A 13,495-nucleotide genomic window follows, 5' to 3' on the forward strand; every position below is an offset into this window, starting at 1 on the left:
AGATGTTGCACTTTAAAACAGCAAAGTATAAGACCTAATGCGACGAAACAGAGCAGAAATATGAGGTGAAGCTGGGAGTGGCAGAGGAAAGGTTGGAGGAAGAGAGGAAGATGATGTTGTCTGATGCTCGCCGGTGGAGCGGGCGGGAATGGCACAAACCCATGGTTCGTGAGAGATACAAATACTAGACTAGGATAGATTATTGTTAGTAGGGATTGACCTGATTTAGCTGTATATTTGAAGCTATCTCTGTCTTTTTGTCTGTCTGCTCTTCTTCCCCTTTCTGTCGGGCTTTTTTGCTTCTGCCCAACAGACACTGGAGAAAAGATAATACCGACAAGCGTCCACCACTACTGCTAACCATGACCTAACATCTCTCCTCTCCCCCCTTTTTTTCCTCAGCTGGAGATCGATTCTACTCAATTCTACGGATTATTGATCTGATACATTATACGAAGTCCAATTCTAAACCCGACGAAAGCTCTGTTCGCTCCGTTCGCCGCTATAATATTCCCCCCACCCCTGCGGAATCCCTGAACCCGAAATCCTCCCCCGTTTGTCGTCCGATAGCAACGCCTCAGCAAAAGCAATTCCGATGGCGCCTCTGGACGATGTCCAGACCGGGGACACGGTGAATGTCCCCGGAGGAATGTATGGAACGGTTAAATACTTGGGAACTGTCGCCGGTAAACCAGGCAAGTTTGCTGGGATTGAACTGGCGCCGGAACATGCCAGACGAGGGAAGAACAGTGGCGATGTGGAAGGCAGAAAGTACTTTTCGACGTCCAACCCGGGGTCTGGTATTTTTGTGCCGATGAACAATAGCAAATATGTCACCAAACGAGCCTTCTCTGCTAGTGTAGCGGGCGGCGTCCCGCCAACACCAACACGGCCCGCCGTCAACTTCAGCAAGTCCGTCGGTCCCAGTCCCGCTACGCGTCGTCCACAGGTGAGGCGTCCTTCTTTGCCTCGTCCAGAATCCCCGCAAAGACAAGCCCCGACCCCGTCCAAGTTGAGTCTGAACGGACTGCGCACACCGTCCGGCACCGCACGCCCTGTTCCCAGTCCCAATGGCTTCCCCCGCAGTCCGATTAAACCCCCGTCGCGGATGTCCGAAAGACCACCCTCTCGCGTCAGTACAGAAGATGACGTCTCCTCTGTCTCTGTGAGAACCTCGGATATGCACCAGCGGGATTCTATGTCTACGGAGATACAAGATTTGAAAGATAATGTGAAGAGCTTGGAGAAACAACTACTGGAGCGAGACCAGCAGCTTGGTGAGCAGTCGGGTCTGCTGTCTGAGTTCCAAAGCACCTTAGAAGAATTGGAAGGATCGGACGGTCTCTCGATCCGTAATCAACTGCGCGAGAAGAACGAGAGGATTGCGCAATTGACACAAGAATTCGATCTGCACCGGGCGGATTTCCGCAGCACCCTTGACACGTTGGAAATTGCCGCTTCTGAGACAGAGCGGGTCTACGAGCAGCGTCTCGAAGAATTACTGCAACAACATAGAGAACTGCAGGAACGTGACGAGGACGTCGAAGTCGTTGCGCAACAGCTGAAGCAGTTGGAAGAACTGGTATCTGAATTGGAGGAGGGTCTTGAGGATGCAAGGCGTGGGGAGGCCGAAGCAAGGGCCGAGGTTGAATTCTTGCGAGGTGAGGTGGAGCGGACCAAGCTTGAGCTGGACAAGGAGCGCGGGAACTCTTCAGGAACGCACAGCGCGCAACCACCAGCAAATGGATCTTGGCCTTCCAAGGAACTGGACCAGAAGGATGACGAGATTCGCGGTCTTAAAGCCATCATCCACTCGTTGAGCAGAGGCGATCCCAACCTGTCGGCTTTGCAACTGAATGGCGGTGCGTCGCAGGACCCGGGGCATCTCGCGACCCTGGAACAGCGTCTTCAAGAGTATGAGGACATGGATGACAAGAAGACCTCCCGTCTCGAAGAATTGGAGCACGAGCTCCACCAACTGGAGCTGGATGAAAACAGCCATGCTCGCAGTGGAACGATTACGGCCGCACCTCAGGCACAGCACCAACCCTCCAGTTCCACCGGAAACATTGGAATTGCGAACACTGTGAACCACGCTCATCGTCTTTCTGACCGCACAGTGGTGCCCAATGAGTCCCAAAACCATGACGGCCAGCATCCCTTCTACGCTCACCACCGCACTGCTTCTGAGAGCTCCCGTCGCCATTTGGAGACCATGCACGAGTCTGATACTGATACCCAGTCAGATGACGGCAGTGCATTATGGTGCGAGATCTGCGAGGCCAACGGCCACGACATTCTGAGTTGCACCAGCATGTTCGGTAACAACGCCAAAAAGACCCCAGCACCGAAACAACAACCCTCCGAAAACGAAAAGCCAGCCGAGAATGAGAACAAGCCTACGCCAGAATCTTCTGGTGCAGAGGATTCGGAAACTTCCAGCCTTTCAAACAGCATCAGCAGCCATGGTGAACCCACCGGTCCCCAGAAGACCGGCCGCGACGCTGTCCTGGAAGGACTGAAGGGAATCAGCGGCGGAATGAACTCGTCCCTGTCAGCTGTTGCGGGTAAGTCGTCCGGGGTGATTGATGGGTCGAAGTGGTGTGCTCTTTGTGAGCGAGATGGACACGAAAGTATCGATTGTCCTTTTGATGACTAGACACGGACATGGATGAGGCATTAGAATGTTGCCTTATTGTTCGACGCATTGAGGCTCTTTGCATTGATTTATTTGAGATGGTTATTTCTGGGACGGCTTTCTTCCTTTCTTTCTTTTCCTTTTTCATTTCCTTATTCTTTTTCGGCATTTTCTTCATCTTCAGGATACCTGTTCCTGTTATTCCCTCTTTCTGTCAGTTGGAGATTTTCAACTGCTACGTTGTGTTAATACAGTTTCCTTTCTCTGAATCACCTACCCTTTTTAAATGTTTGTACAACATTTCTCTTCTCCCTTTTCTCTCTATCCCATTTATCCATCCCTACTATATCTGTACGCAAGGCCGTCCTAATCTTAAATCCTAATATGCATTGCTCCGCGGGCATCAATATCATACTCGTAACATATTCTCCATCCCAGAAAAGGGAAGAAAGCATCTACTCCGGAAACCTACTCGGCTGCACAATCTCCCCCTCCCCATACCTCACATCCGCAACCTTCCCACACCTCTCACACCTCCTCTTCTCCTCATCCCCCTCAAACTCCTGCACAACAGCCTTAACCTGCGTCCCCAAATCCGTACACACAAAGCTCTTCTCCCAAACAACGCCCCCGCACCCCCTACAATACCACTGCATCGTATCCAGCGCACCCTCCGGCCGCGGCGCCTCCAGTACAACACCGATCGTATCCTTGAACCTCACGGGACAGTGCGGGGTGTTGGGAGGGAGGAGGAAGATCGAACCTTCGTGGATGGGGATGTCTTGTGGGGTTGGTGGGGTGGTCGAGGTGTCGATTGTTCTCAGGAGCATGGAGCCGCGGTATTGGTAGAAGAATTCGGGGGTTGTGTTGATGTGGTAGTCGGTGCGGGCGTTGGGGCCGCCGACTACCATTACTGTGTAGCCGGCGGTTCCCGGGGTGGCGGGGTGGTAGATACAGTAGTTGTTGACCGGGGGTTGGAGGAGGTGGGAGTTAGCTTCGAGCCTGTAGGGAAATCATCGTCAGAAGGTCATTAACGAGTGTGATTCACCATATCTAAGCCTGGATCGTTGCGGCGGGGGAGGGGCAAGAGGATCGGGAAGATTGATTCCACTGGGGGATTGATTACCATTTCGGGAGATTCAGCGCCGGAGGGAGCATCTTTGCTTCTAGGAGTTTTCCTTTCTGTCAAGGTCCTTTTCTTGTCTTTTCTTCAGCAACGACAGTAGTAAAAGTTGACTCGAGATGGAACCCAAATGATGTCACGTGCTTCATGGAGATAAGGCCGGACTTAAGGCCTGTGCGGGTATCGGAATAACCCTCTTCCGACAATTTTTCGAAATGCTTTTTCCATTTTTTATTTGGAGCTCTGGACGGCGCGATTCTTCAGCAGTGGTCAAGGTCAATACGGAGGGGAATTCAATTCTACTTTGGAACTATATCAGCCAAGATGACCACCTCCCAGCCCCCGATCCGGTTTACCGGCCATAAAAACTTCCCATACCGTCTTGTCCTCTCGACATTGACAGGCCGTACGGTCCATATCTCCCAAATCCGTTCCTCGTCGCCTACGAACCCTGGATTGGCGCAACACGAGATTTCCTTCCTCCGTCTTCTCGAGTCCGTGACCAATGGCTCGCAAATGGAAATTTCGTACACCGGTACGATCATCGTCTACAAGCCGGGTTTGATTACAGGAAGCGCTGCCGGTGCTGGAACGAGCAGTGGAGGTGTAATTAAGCATGAGCTGCCGGCGGGATGTACTCGTGGCCTGAGCTATTACTTGATTCCTCTCTGCCTGTTGGCGCCGTTCTCCAAGGCACCAATCAAGATCCTTTTTACCGGTCCCGGAGTGATTACTTCTTCCACCCCGACGGGTGACATGTCGGTTGACAGCGTTCGAACCGCTATCCTTCCGCTTTACAACCAGTTCGGAATATTCAACAACATTGAGCTTCGTGTCTTGCGCAGATCGAACCCGGGTCCCAATGGCAGGGGTGGTGGTGGAGAAGTGCAGCTGGTCTTTGGTCACCAAGTTCGACTTCCCAAGACTCTGCATCTGTTGAATGGCGGCAGGATCAAGCGGATTCGTGGTGTAGCCTATTCCGTCGGTGTTTCTGGCTCGAACAACGCCAGAATGATTGAAACCGCCCGTGGGGTTCTGAACTCTCTCTGTCCCGACACTTACGTCTTTTCTGACATGTCGCCTGCTCCGCTGGTGCCTGCACCTGAGCAAACCAACCCCTCCGCAAAGAAGAAGATCGGTCTTGGATTTGGATTGTCGCTAGTCGCAGAGTCCTCGACCGGATGCTTATTTTCTGCCGATGTGGCATCTCCGCCTGAGGGTGGTCAACCGCCAGAGGACATCGGAAAGCAGTGTGCTTATCAGCTACTCGAAACCGTCTCCAAAGGCGGCTGCGTCGCACCCCCTGCCGTCGCGACCATGTTGACTCTCATGACGATGGGATCTGAGGATGTTGGCCGAATTCAAATCGGTCGGGATGTCATTGCTGACGAGAACACGGTTCAACTCGCCAGAGATCTGGCCAAGATCGGTGCCCCAGGCTGGGGTCTTCGTGACGCTGCAGGGGAAAATGAAAATAGCGACGTCATTGTCAGTGTTGTTGGTCGTGGTATCGGCAATGTTGGACGTAAGGTTGCTTGAATGCCACCACGCCGAAAGAAACCCTCCTGCCACGGCTACCACTGCACGGTCCATGCAGCCTTGCTCTCCGTGGTTCGGTATTTATATCAAGGACCGTGTCGAGGAATTTACTATTTCATGTGAAACCGACAAGTTAGCAGACCGGCCAACAATCCTCTGCATCTGCTATTCCGACCTGACAGGCAGCTGTTATATTTCTTTTTCCAAGCCACGTCACTGATATCCTCTCGGCATACTCGCCTTGCGATTGGATGTCGTGCACTTCGTGTTACCCCGGACCTGCCAACTTCTGTCGGGCCTTAACACGTGGCCGGGGATCAAGTCACCAACTTGTCGTTGGCCTCACCGCCAAAATTGATACCGGCCTGTCGGATGTTATGGTTATCTGCAGGGAGTCGAAAGGGCTGCGTAAGGGCGCAGTGATTGTCGACTGGCCCATTGCCATCTCATCCGATATCTGACTTGCAGCCGGCATTGGAATGCTAATACCTATGCTCATGCCCGATGGACTACATGTGTACAAAAAGGCTGGACCGCCGTCGGTACACCTTGTCACCCATTTCTGGAACCCTTTTTCTTGTATATAACAAACCTTAATGCATTTTACTTCCTTTTCAACCTTCTTTTCCTCTTTCTTTATCTAGCTTCGTTCGTTTCGCTCGTTACGTCGGTAAATATGTTTCACGTCGTTGGACCGGCACGGAGGAAGGAAAAGGACAGTCGACCTAGCATGAATGATGAACGCGTGCTTCCTGTTGCTACTGACCAGACTTGATTAGTTCATGAAGCCTCTCTGCCCTCGACCAAGAGTGAAACAGCTGGGGGCGCCGCGACTTACCCTTTAGATGCTGCTGATCGTGCGGGCCTCCCGCTGTCATGAGCTCTGGCCAGTTTCAGCCCTATGGACGACATGTTTCGACTGCAACATGAGACGAATCTCTTCCTTCTCGACGTCTGAAGCTTTAAGGACTGTCTAACCTGATGTCCTCCGTCCGGCCACCGCCCGGCCTGCCCCCGACCGCCCTGCCGGCCCTACTACGTGCCTCTTTCGGCAGGAGCGACCAACTCGTCAAGGCACTCATTACGCCATTCTAATGCCTCCTACCTTCTTCGTCTCACTTGTCGCTAGCGCCCAGGCTCCAGCTATAAACATAAATAGCCCCTCGTCGCTCCCCGAATTCTTTCCTCCTACACCTACCTCGTACCTGCCAGTTCTTGCAGCAGACACCGTCATGTCACCCAGCGACAACGACGGCGGTCTGAGTATCATTCTTATCATCGTCCCTTCCCTTCTTGTATTTTCCTGTGACTTACTTGTCGTCAGATAACTGCCTACACTCGTTCTTTCCTCCTCCCTCCCACCTCCTCGTCCTCCTCGCTCCTTCCTCACTCTACCACTTCCTTCTAGACTTGGTATTACTCTCCTGCTCGTGTCAAGGCCCCGCGGGCAAGCCCAGTAAGTGACAGAGTTTGTGAGTACTTCCTTCCATTCCAGTCTCGTCACAGTACTGTCTCCTAATACTGATGATCAAAGGCTGGCTAAAAACACTCCGCCCGCACCGCCTGAAGCCCAGCCTAGTGACAGTGCTAGTGAGTCACCCTCGTAGTTTCCATAGTACATATGTCGGTACTTACAGTGACAGGCTGGCCACGAGCACCGGGCCCTGCACGTTCCTGACGTGACAAAAGTAGGCCCGTTTCAGGAAATTCTCTCCCTGTTTTTACTGTTTATGGTTTATAGCTAGTCTACCCTTCTCTTCTTCCTCTTCCTTGCCTGCACCGCTGACAGGCCCAGTGAGCGACAGAGCTTGTATGTGCCTCCGGCCTTGTCATGTGACTGTTCACTGGTACTGACGATGACAAGTCTGGCTAAAAATAATCGTCCGCACCGCAGGCGGTTCAGCCTCTTCGAAACACTTGTAACGAAAACCTCACAAGGCTTCTATCGACGACGTCATGACGCCACCGTACCTGTTTGACAGTCGACCTTCCTCCTCTTTCATTGTCTGCACTGTGGATAGGCCCAGTAAGTGACAGAGCTTGTGAGTATCATCTCCTGCCCACCTTATCCTACTAAGGCTAACTGATACCAGGCTGGCTAAAAACAATCGTCCACCCGCGGGCGACCCAACCGAATGGCATCACTAGTAAGGAGTCTCACTGCTGTTAAAAATGGGCTCTCTAACCAAACAAGGCTGGTCATGAGCGTCCGATCCTCGTCTCGGTCTCCTATTTGGCAACGTCGGCATCCTTCAGCAAGCACTACAACACCCGTCTCCTCTCCCTTGCCTGCACTGTGGACAAGCCCAGTGAGTGACAGAGCTTGTTGGTATCCTGTTCTAGCTCGCCTTGTTCATTCTAATCAATACTAGGCTGGCTAAAAGCAATTTTCCACCCGCGGGCGGTCCAACTTGGTTACAACACCAGTAAGTTGCTCTCCGCATCATTGAAGTGGCTTCGCTAACTATCTGAGACTAGGTTTGAGTATTTGGCTACTCCACCGACGACGTTAGAGCAGTCATGCCTAACGTTGTTCCCTTCTCAACGGTGTCAGAGCATCCACACCTGCATCATCCCTCCCAAAACAAACGATGTCAGAGCATCCACACCTGCGTCGTTCTCTCTACTCCTACCAAAAACAACCGATGTCAGGGCAGCCCTATGTCGTCCCTCCACTCCTACCAACAAACCAATGATGTCAGAGCAACCATACCTGGATCGTTCCCTCCACCGAGCACTAGTCCACACCGCAGACCAGCTGCGCTTTGAAACTGCTAACGTACGTTTCTTACCAAGGATATCTGGCCATACTAATGGATCTAGATCAATCCGAGCCAACCTTATCTACGCACCCTCGGGCTCGACACGACCACGACCAATTGCAACAAGGCCATCAGCACTCCGATAGCGACATGATTCATTTACCTTGGCGCTGAAGCGGGACGTATATAATGAGGGGTTGGTGGGGTTGTCGGAGTAACTGGTATCTTGTATATAGTTGCGTGTCCTGGCCAAGGTTTTATGGAGTTTTCCTTGGCACTCGCCGAATGGGGGGCACGAACTGATCATTCTTTCTTTACCATCTGTCGCATCGTAGAAACTTGCAAACAGTAGCATATAAATCTTGGCTGATGTATTCTGGGCTTATTATAGAGCACATCCGGATCATTCCGAGATTTGGTTCTCTGCAGACCGCGCCAAGACCCAAAACCGGAAATATTGAAAATTAGGGCTGACAAAAATGACCGACCAATCATATCGCGCTACATACAGTTTTTGCCCAGACCAACGCCATCATTTGTGGATACAGAGATAGAAAACAGGCAGAATTATTCAATGTCGATCATGTTGTTCTATTTTCTTCGATTTCATGGCATTGCATTGCATTCCGGAAGGAATGGGGGAGGCTGTGTTTATCTGCTTTCTTTCTGCCTCTAGTTCTTGGCATGCGTCTTTTATTGCTATGCAGGGCAACTAGACATGTGCTCATCTCTCTGTTATCTATTGATGTTTCCAAGGAATTGGCAAATGGGTATTACAAATACATCGTGGATCTGGCTTATTGATGGTTGGTTATATATGATATCATATGTACTCCTGTCCGTGTCACGATATTCGGATCAGGTGTATTTATTGTATTTCCGGGGTATGAGGTCTGTCTTACTTGTACTTGTATGGTTACGTGGATTGCGTCAATCATTCAAGGGTGTAGTTCAGATTGCGTATGTATTCAATAGAAAATGCAAGGCTATGTACAGTCTAGTGATTCTAATAACAAAGAAAATAAACAAGAAAGAGGTAGTCAAGTCAATAGTCAAAAAGTGAAACGAAACCAAAGAAGGAAAAATGATAGGGAATGACTGTGGAAGGTCACAAAAAGAAAAGAAGAGGAAAAGGAAGAAGCGCCTGCTATGGTATCAAATCAAACCAATGCGAAACAAATAACACCATCCCAAACGCCTCAGAAATCACTTTTTTCTTAGCCAAAAACGGCAAAGAAAAACTACTCTGAAACATCCTCATCCTTCCCAGGATACATAATATCCTTCTTCCACACAGCGCGCACATGCCCCCCAAACACAAACAAAAACATACACACAATCGCAATTGTCATCGCAGACCCCACGCCAAGCACACCGGGCGAGTTGAATGCATTCCCCAGACTAATCGTAGCCAACGTAAACCCTGTGTTCGGGAAGACCATCGCCCACCAGCTCAGATGGAACGCCGTGGGTCGTTCGCGGATCACCGCGATAGAAGCAATGCAGAAGAACCACAGACTAAGTGCCCAGAGAAATGCACCCGCCGCGATGGCGAGGAGTTGCAGGACTCGTCCGTCAAGCGCGAGGTCGTCGCCGTCGTTGAGCAGGTCGAATTGTTCTGGGAGGCCTTGCGCCATGCCGATTAGTGCAAGGGCTGTGAAGGCGGGTGGGCCGACGCAGATGAACATTCCAGGGCGGTGTTCACGGCAGGGGAGGCCCGATTGCATCAGGCGGCCGATGTAGTGCGCGTACATCATGAAACTGATGGAGAAGCCGAGACCCTGGAAGGTGACGCCTGCTGTGATGATGGGGATCGCAGAGCGCGGGGGCTGGTTTGCGGCAATGACGGAGGCGATTGTGCCGCTGAGCATGACGGGGAAGGCAGGGAGGATCCAGGAGGGCATCATTGTTTGCAGGCCGTAGGAGTGCGAGGTGAAGACGAAGGAGTACTGGATGACTGCGACGAGGAGGGTGCAGGCGCAGTAGATCCAGAAGAGGACTTCGAGGGCTTGTGTGAAGGAGGGTTGTGGTTCGTCGCCGAAGTACTTGTCTAGGCCGCAGATGATGGTTGCGACGGAGAGCCAGAAGGTTGGGAAGAAGAGGCCTTCTCTGTCGTGGCGGAGGGATTTGAGGAGGTTGCCGTGGATGGCGAAGCGTAGGGCCATGAGGGAGCATACGAGGCCGAAGAGGATCAGGTTGAAGATGTAGACTGCTAGACCGATCTCGCGGAGGCCGGGGAAGGTGTTGGGTTGGTTGATTATGAGGACTGCCAACCCACCAGTGCTCATGGTGAGGGTGTACCAGGCCCAGGTGAAGTGGTGCAGACGGTCAGTGAGGCTGATGGGAGGGTCATGTTTGAGCATGACGGACTCGGATTGGGAAGACGAGGGTGGGATTAACATTGCGGCGGTTTTCGATGTATAGTATGAGTATAGAAAGATGTATGAAATAGGAAAGATATAGAGAGTATAGTAGTATAGATTGGTTATATAATTGAATGAGTATAGAAAAGAAACGAATGAATGATACCGAACAGATCAGAATAGGGTTCGGGATAGGGGCTGATACTTATACAACGGAGTGATCGGGTAAACATCCATGGATCGTTATCTTGCACTTCGGGAAGCCAAGATATAGAAATGGCCAAGATGCACATCAGGGGGGGGGACGCGAGACGCAAGCAGTACTGCCACCGAGAATGAGCATGCGTGTATGCATGATGCGTCTGCTGTGTTACTGTTCTGGTGTGTACCTGCACTGTGTTACTATGCTACTGTCATGAAATACCTGTCACTACCATTGTCGTTACTCCATATTATGTTTACTCTACTCTAGTATGTCTCTACTCTACTATACATACCACCCCATACTACTCCGTACACGCCGTATACTCGGTTTTCCTACGGACCGATAGGGGCGATCGGCGCCAAGACGTGGCGACGCAGTGGATATCTTGGCATCTTGGCGGCGGATCTATTTTGGCTTCCGCCGATCACGAATATACATTCCTTTCATGAAGATGTATAATACTTATACTTTATAACTTCGATATACAGGGCTCGGGGATTTTGTGAATATCATAACTGTATAGGATAGGGCAGACTCACCACCTTCAGTATCACCATACAAGTTACTGCTATACAACTACATCCCATTTAAATGTATCCTTTATCCATGTCTATCCATTAAACTGTATACTGTACTATAATGATGCGAGCTACTAATGCCAAGTGCCAAGCCAAGCAAAGTCTATTAGGCGTCCTTTTTTCTCCTCCCAATCCTGAAATTAGGAATGCTGCCTCTTAACAGCCACAATCCCACTGCGACAAGACTCTGGGCGAGGATTCCATGCGTGTTATCTCTCGCTACTAGTCATGTCTATCACTACTAATCTATTTTCTCGTCCTGTTGGCTGTCTGGGCAGCAGGGGCCAAGCAGATACATGTCCAGCGTTAATTGCATTGGCATTGTATACGGTAGTGTACGGTGTGCTCCGCATGGTCCAGAGTATATGCAGTGTACTCCATTCTCCTTACATACCAATGATATCAAACCGTCCACTCGCGTGCATTGCAACCCGAAACGACCTCCGAAAGATTTTCTTCACGGCCCGCCGGTGGTTTCCCCGATTTTCAGCAACCCCGAGGCTTCCGGGTCCTGGACCCTGGCCTCTGGGCAAATCACTACGGACAATCTGGGCACGCCCCTTTCTTACCTTCCGGAAACACCACCGACTCCCACTCGGCACCATTCTATAACTTCGCTACAGGTACACAACATAAGCTTTCGGGATTGGTCGTATTTTGTCCGCTCCCGTCGGTTTCAGCCGGTTTATTTTGTTGCTATAGCGCGAGGGTTTATTAGGTGCGTATCGCTCACGTGCTTGGCAATGTCCGGTACTGCAGCTGTTGATGATTCGTCGGGATTGTCTTGCGAACATACCTTGGCGTGGAAGTAACCGTGACATACGACAAGACTGAGCGGGGGTTGTGTTGAATTGAATGGGATGCATCCGCTTCAGCTCTCTTCCAAGCACTGCGACATTGTCCAGTCTATTGGTTTCTGCACCCATCCCACATCACTTCAGCAACCGCCGGGCACGAACGAATGAAATTCATTCCTTTGTGGTCAAAAGTCTTGTCCCGGATGATCTTTTTTTTTTTTTTTTCCTTCCTGTTTCTCCTGTTCTCTCCGTCTTGTCTGTCTCCGGTCGAGACCGGCCTAACTCTGTCGTTTCAACCCGACAGTGCTGCACCTTCGGGAGCCCAGTGCAGGGTCCAGGTGCGGGTGTCAACAAACTTAGTGATAGAAACAGGGGCACGGGGTCGTGCGGGAGTATCAGGTTGGTCACAGTTTCATTTTCCTGTCTTCTAGACTTTCTGAACTGTGATTGTCACTGCATTGTCTTCGGAGACAATACCTGATGCAGATTGATTTGTTCGGCTACTATGCTGAAGCAGATCTCACATCCACGCTTCTCGGGATGTGCAGTGTGTAGTGATTTACCTCCGGCTGGAATAAATCACTCAGATACCTGCCACCTGCGCCTTCGCTTCCACGACGATACTACCCCCTCACCAACAACCAATGACAAGGATAATGAAGAGACAATGCTGTCGACAATGCTCCAACCTCCACCGATTAAGCTGCCGAGAGTCTGTTCAAACTTTGAACATTTCGTCCATCTCACTCATTTCTACTGTCTCCTTCCATTCTCATACATAACGGGCAGCAGTACTCCGTACAGGGTAGTACCATGTAAAACGCTCATAGCAGATCATCCACTCTCACTACCGTCACCTTCCATTCTCGTCTTGCAGAAATTGGCCGCGCTACGAGCGATACAAATCCCCGATGATTATCCGGACCCTCGTCGGTCATGAAAGATTCCTCAGCGTTGCCTACTTGTTTTCGTCCTGCAGAACTTGGCTGCAGAGTCTTTTCATTGACCGGAACCTAGGAGTAGTTGTCATACGCAACGATCCACGATAATTGCAGGTACCAGTAATGGAGATGGTGGATTTCGGCTGTTAGGACGGGACTTGATTGAAAGTTTATGGAGTGGGTGTGCTGACTATGCAGTCATTAGTGCGCTCTAGGGCTTACGGTGACTGTAGTGCGTATGGTGAGTTAACTGCTTCAACGGCGTAATCTGTAGAATGCATTTCCCCAAGGACGTAGAGCCCTATTCCCATTGATCACTGTCGACAGTTAAGGCTGTACAATGTCTACTCGAAAACGTTGGTTTGTTTATTTGAAGAGAATGCAGGTTGATTCCTCTTCAGCAGCAAGCCAATGTCACTCAGTAGTCAAACCTATCCATCGTAGTCAGACTGTATTATCTTCCTGTACGTTGTGTACTGTTGTCTTCAGTGGGCTTCAGTATTCTCATCTTGTAATTGACATATGCATGTTCGAGATAGACATGGCCTC

At 50.7% G+C, this 13,495-nt stretch overlaps 8 protein-coding genes across 8 annotated transcripts; 6 read left to right on the forward strand and 2 right to left on the reverse strand.

The window, feature by feature from the left end:
- Positions 1 to 595: 595 nt before the first annotated feature.
- ASPGLDRAFT_31936 (CAP-Gly domain containing linker protein BIK1) lies at positions 596 to 2,659 on the forward strand (the record flags this gene model as incomplete). The annotated part of the gene is made up of 1 exon (XM_022544120.1): positions 596 to 2,659. The coding sequence occupies one exon, from the start codon at positions 596 to 598 to the stop codon at positions 2,657 to 2,659; it is 2,064 nt and encodes a 687-aa protein (XP_022405508.1).
- Positions 2,660 to 3,093: 434 nt separating this feature from the next.
- Positions 3,094 to 3,796, reverse strand: ASPGLDRAFT_31937 (3-hydroxyanthranilate 3,4-dioxygenase; the record flags this gene model as incomplete). Its single annotated transcript, XM_022544121.1, has 2 exons — positions 3,094 to 3,640; positions 3,765 to 3,796. 2 exons carry the CDS (start codon positions 3,794 to 3,796, stop codon positions 3,094 to 3,096), a joined length of 579 nt encoding a protein of 192 aa, XP_022405509.1.
- A 289-nt stretch (positions 3,797 to 4,085) lies between these two features.
- On the forward strand, positions 4,086 to 5,300 carry ASPGLDRAFT_116778 (RNA 3'-terminal phosphate cyclase-like protein; the record flags this gene model as incomplete). The annotated part of the gene is made up of 1 exon (XM_022539808.1): positions 4,086 to 5,300. The coding sequence occupies one exon, from the start codon at positions 4,086 to 4,088 to the stop codon at positions 5,298 to 5,300; it is 1,215 nt and encodes a 404-aa protein (XP_022405510.1).
- A 1,094-nt stretch (positions 5,301 to 6,394) lies between these two features.
- ASPGLDRAFT_54808 (uncharacterized protein) lies at positions 6,395 to 6,756 on the forward strand (the record flags this gene model as incomplete). The annotated part of the gene is made up of 2 exons (XM_022548103.1): positions 6,395 to 6,563; positions 6,625 to 6,756. Coding segments are annotated over 2 exons (300 nt in total), but the record flags the coding sequence as incomplete, so codon positions are not given.
- A 512-nt stretch (positions 6,757 to 7,268) lies between these two features.
- Positions 7,269 to 8,048, forward strand: ASPGLDRAFT_748209 (uncharacterized protein). The gene is made up of 7 exons (XM_022549756.1): positions 7,269 to 7,342; positions 7,394 to 7,447; positions 7,495 to 7,609; positions 7,673 to 7,726; positions 7,779 to 7,791; positions 7,847 to 7,926; positions 7,983 to 8,048. The coding sequence occupies exons 2-7, from the start codon at positions 7,436 to 7,438 to the stop codon at positions 7,994 to 7,996; spliced, it is 288 nt and encodes a 95-aa protein (XP_022405512.1). The 5' UTR covers positions 7,269 to 7,342; positions 7,394 to 7,435; the 3' UTR covers positions 7,997 to 8,048.
- Positions 8,049 to 9,004: 956 nt separating this feature from the next.
- Positions 9,005 to 10,662, reverse strand: ASPGLDRAFT_42433 (tellurite-resistance/dicarboxylate transporter family protein). The gene has a single exon (XM_022545602.1). The coding sequence runs from the start codon at positions 10,462 to 10,464 to the stop codon at positions 9,304 to 9,306; it is 1,161 nt and encodes a 386-aa protein (XP_022405513.1). The 5' UTR covers positions 10,465 to 10,662; the 3' UTR covers positions 9,005 to 9,303.
- A 629-nt stretch (positions 10,663 to 11,291) lies between these two features.
- Positions 11,292 to 12,265, forward strand: ASPGLDRAFT_748952 (uncharacterized protein). Its single transcript, XM_022549760.1, has one exon. The coding sequence runs from the start codon at positions 11,505 to 11,507 to the stop codon at positions 12,018 to 12,020; it is 516 nt and encodes a 171-aa protein (XP_022405514.1). The 5' UTR covers positions 11,292 to 11,504; the 3' UTR covers positions 12,021 to 12,265.
- Positions 12,266 to 12,309: 44 nt separating this feature from the next.
- On the forward strand, positions 12,310 to 13,394 carry ASPGLDRAFT_42434 (uncharacterized protein). Its single transcript, XM_022545603.1, has one exon. The coding sequence runs from the start codon at positions 12,511 to 12,513 to the stop codon at positions 12,943 to 12,945; it is 435 nt and encodes a 144-aa protein (XP_022405515.1). The 5' UTR covers positions 12,310 to 12,510; the 3' UTR covers positions 12,946 to 13,394.
- Positions 13,395 to 13,495: the final 101 nt, after the last annotated feature.

The sequence above is a fragment of the Aspergillus glaucus genome (genome assembly GCF_001890805.1).
Source record: "Aspergillus glaucus CBS 516.65 unplaced genomic scaffold ASPGLscaffold_2, whole genome shotgun sequence".
NCBI classification, from domain to species: Eukaryota; Fungi; Ascomycota; class Eurotiomycetes; order Eurotiales; family Aspergillaceae; genus Aspergillus; species Aspergillus glaucus.

Bases quoted from the DNA above. Each gene is read 5' to 3' on its own strand.
- ASPGLDRAFT_748209 (XM_022549756.1), top strand. The intron at 7,610-7,672 runs GTGAGTGACAGA...AATCAATACTAG, and splicing joins CTGCACTGTGGACAAGCCCA to GCTGGCTAAAAGCAATTTTC.
- ASPGLDRAFT_42433 (XM_022545602.1), bottom strand. From the start codon at position 10,464: ATGTTAATCCCACCCTCGTCTTCCCAATCCGAGTCCGTCATGCTCAAA.
- ASPGLDRAFT_42434 (XM_022545603.1), top strand. From the start codon at position 12,511: ATGCTGAAGCAGATCTCACATCCACGCTTCTCGGGATGTGCAGTGTGT.
- ASPGLDRAFT_748952 (XM_022549760.1), top strand. From the start codon at position 11,505: ATGTCCAGCGTTAATTGCATTGGCATTGTATACGGTAGTGTACGGTGT.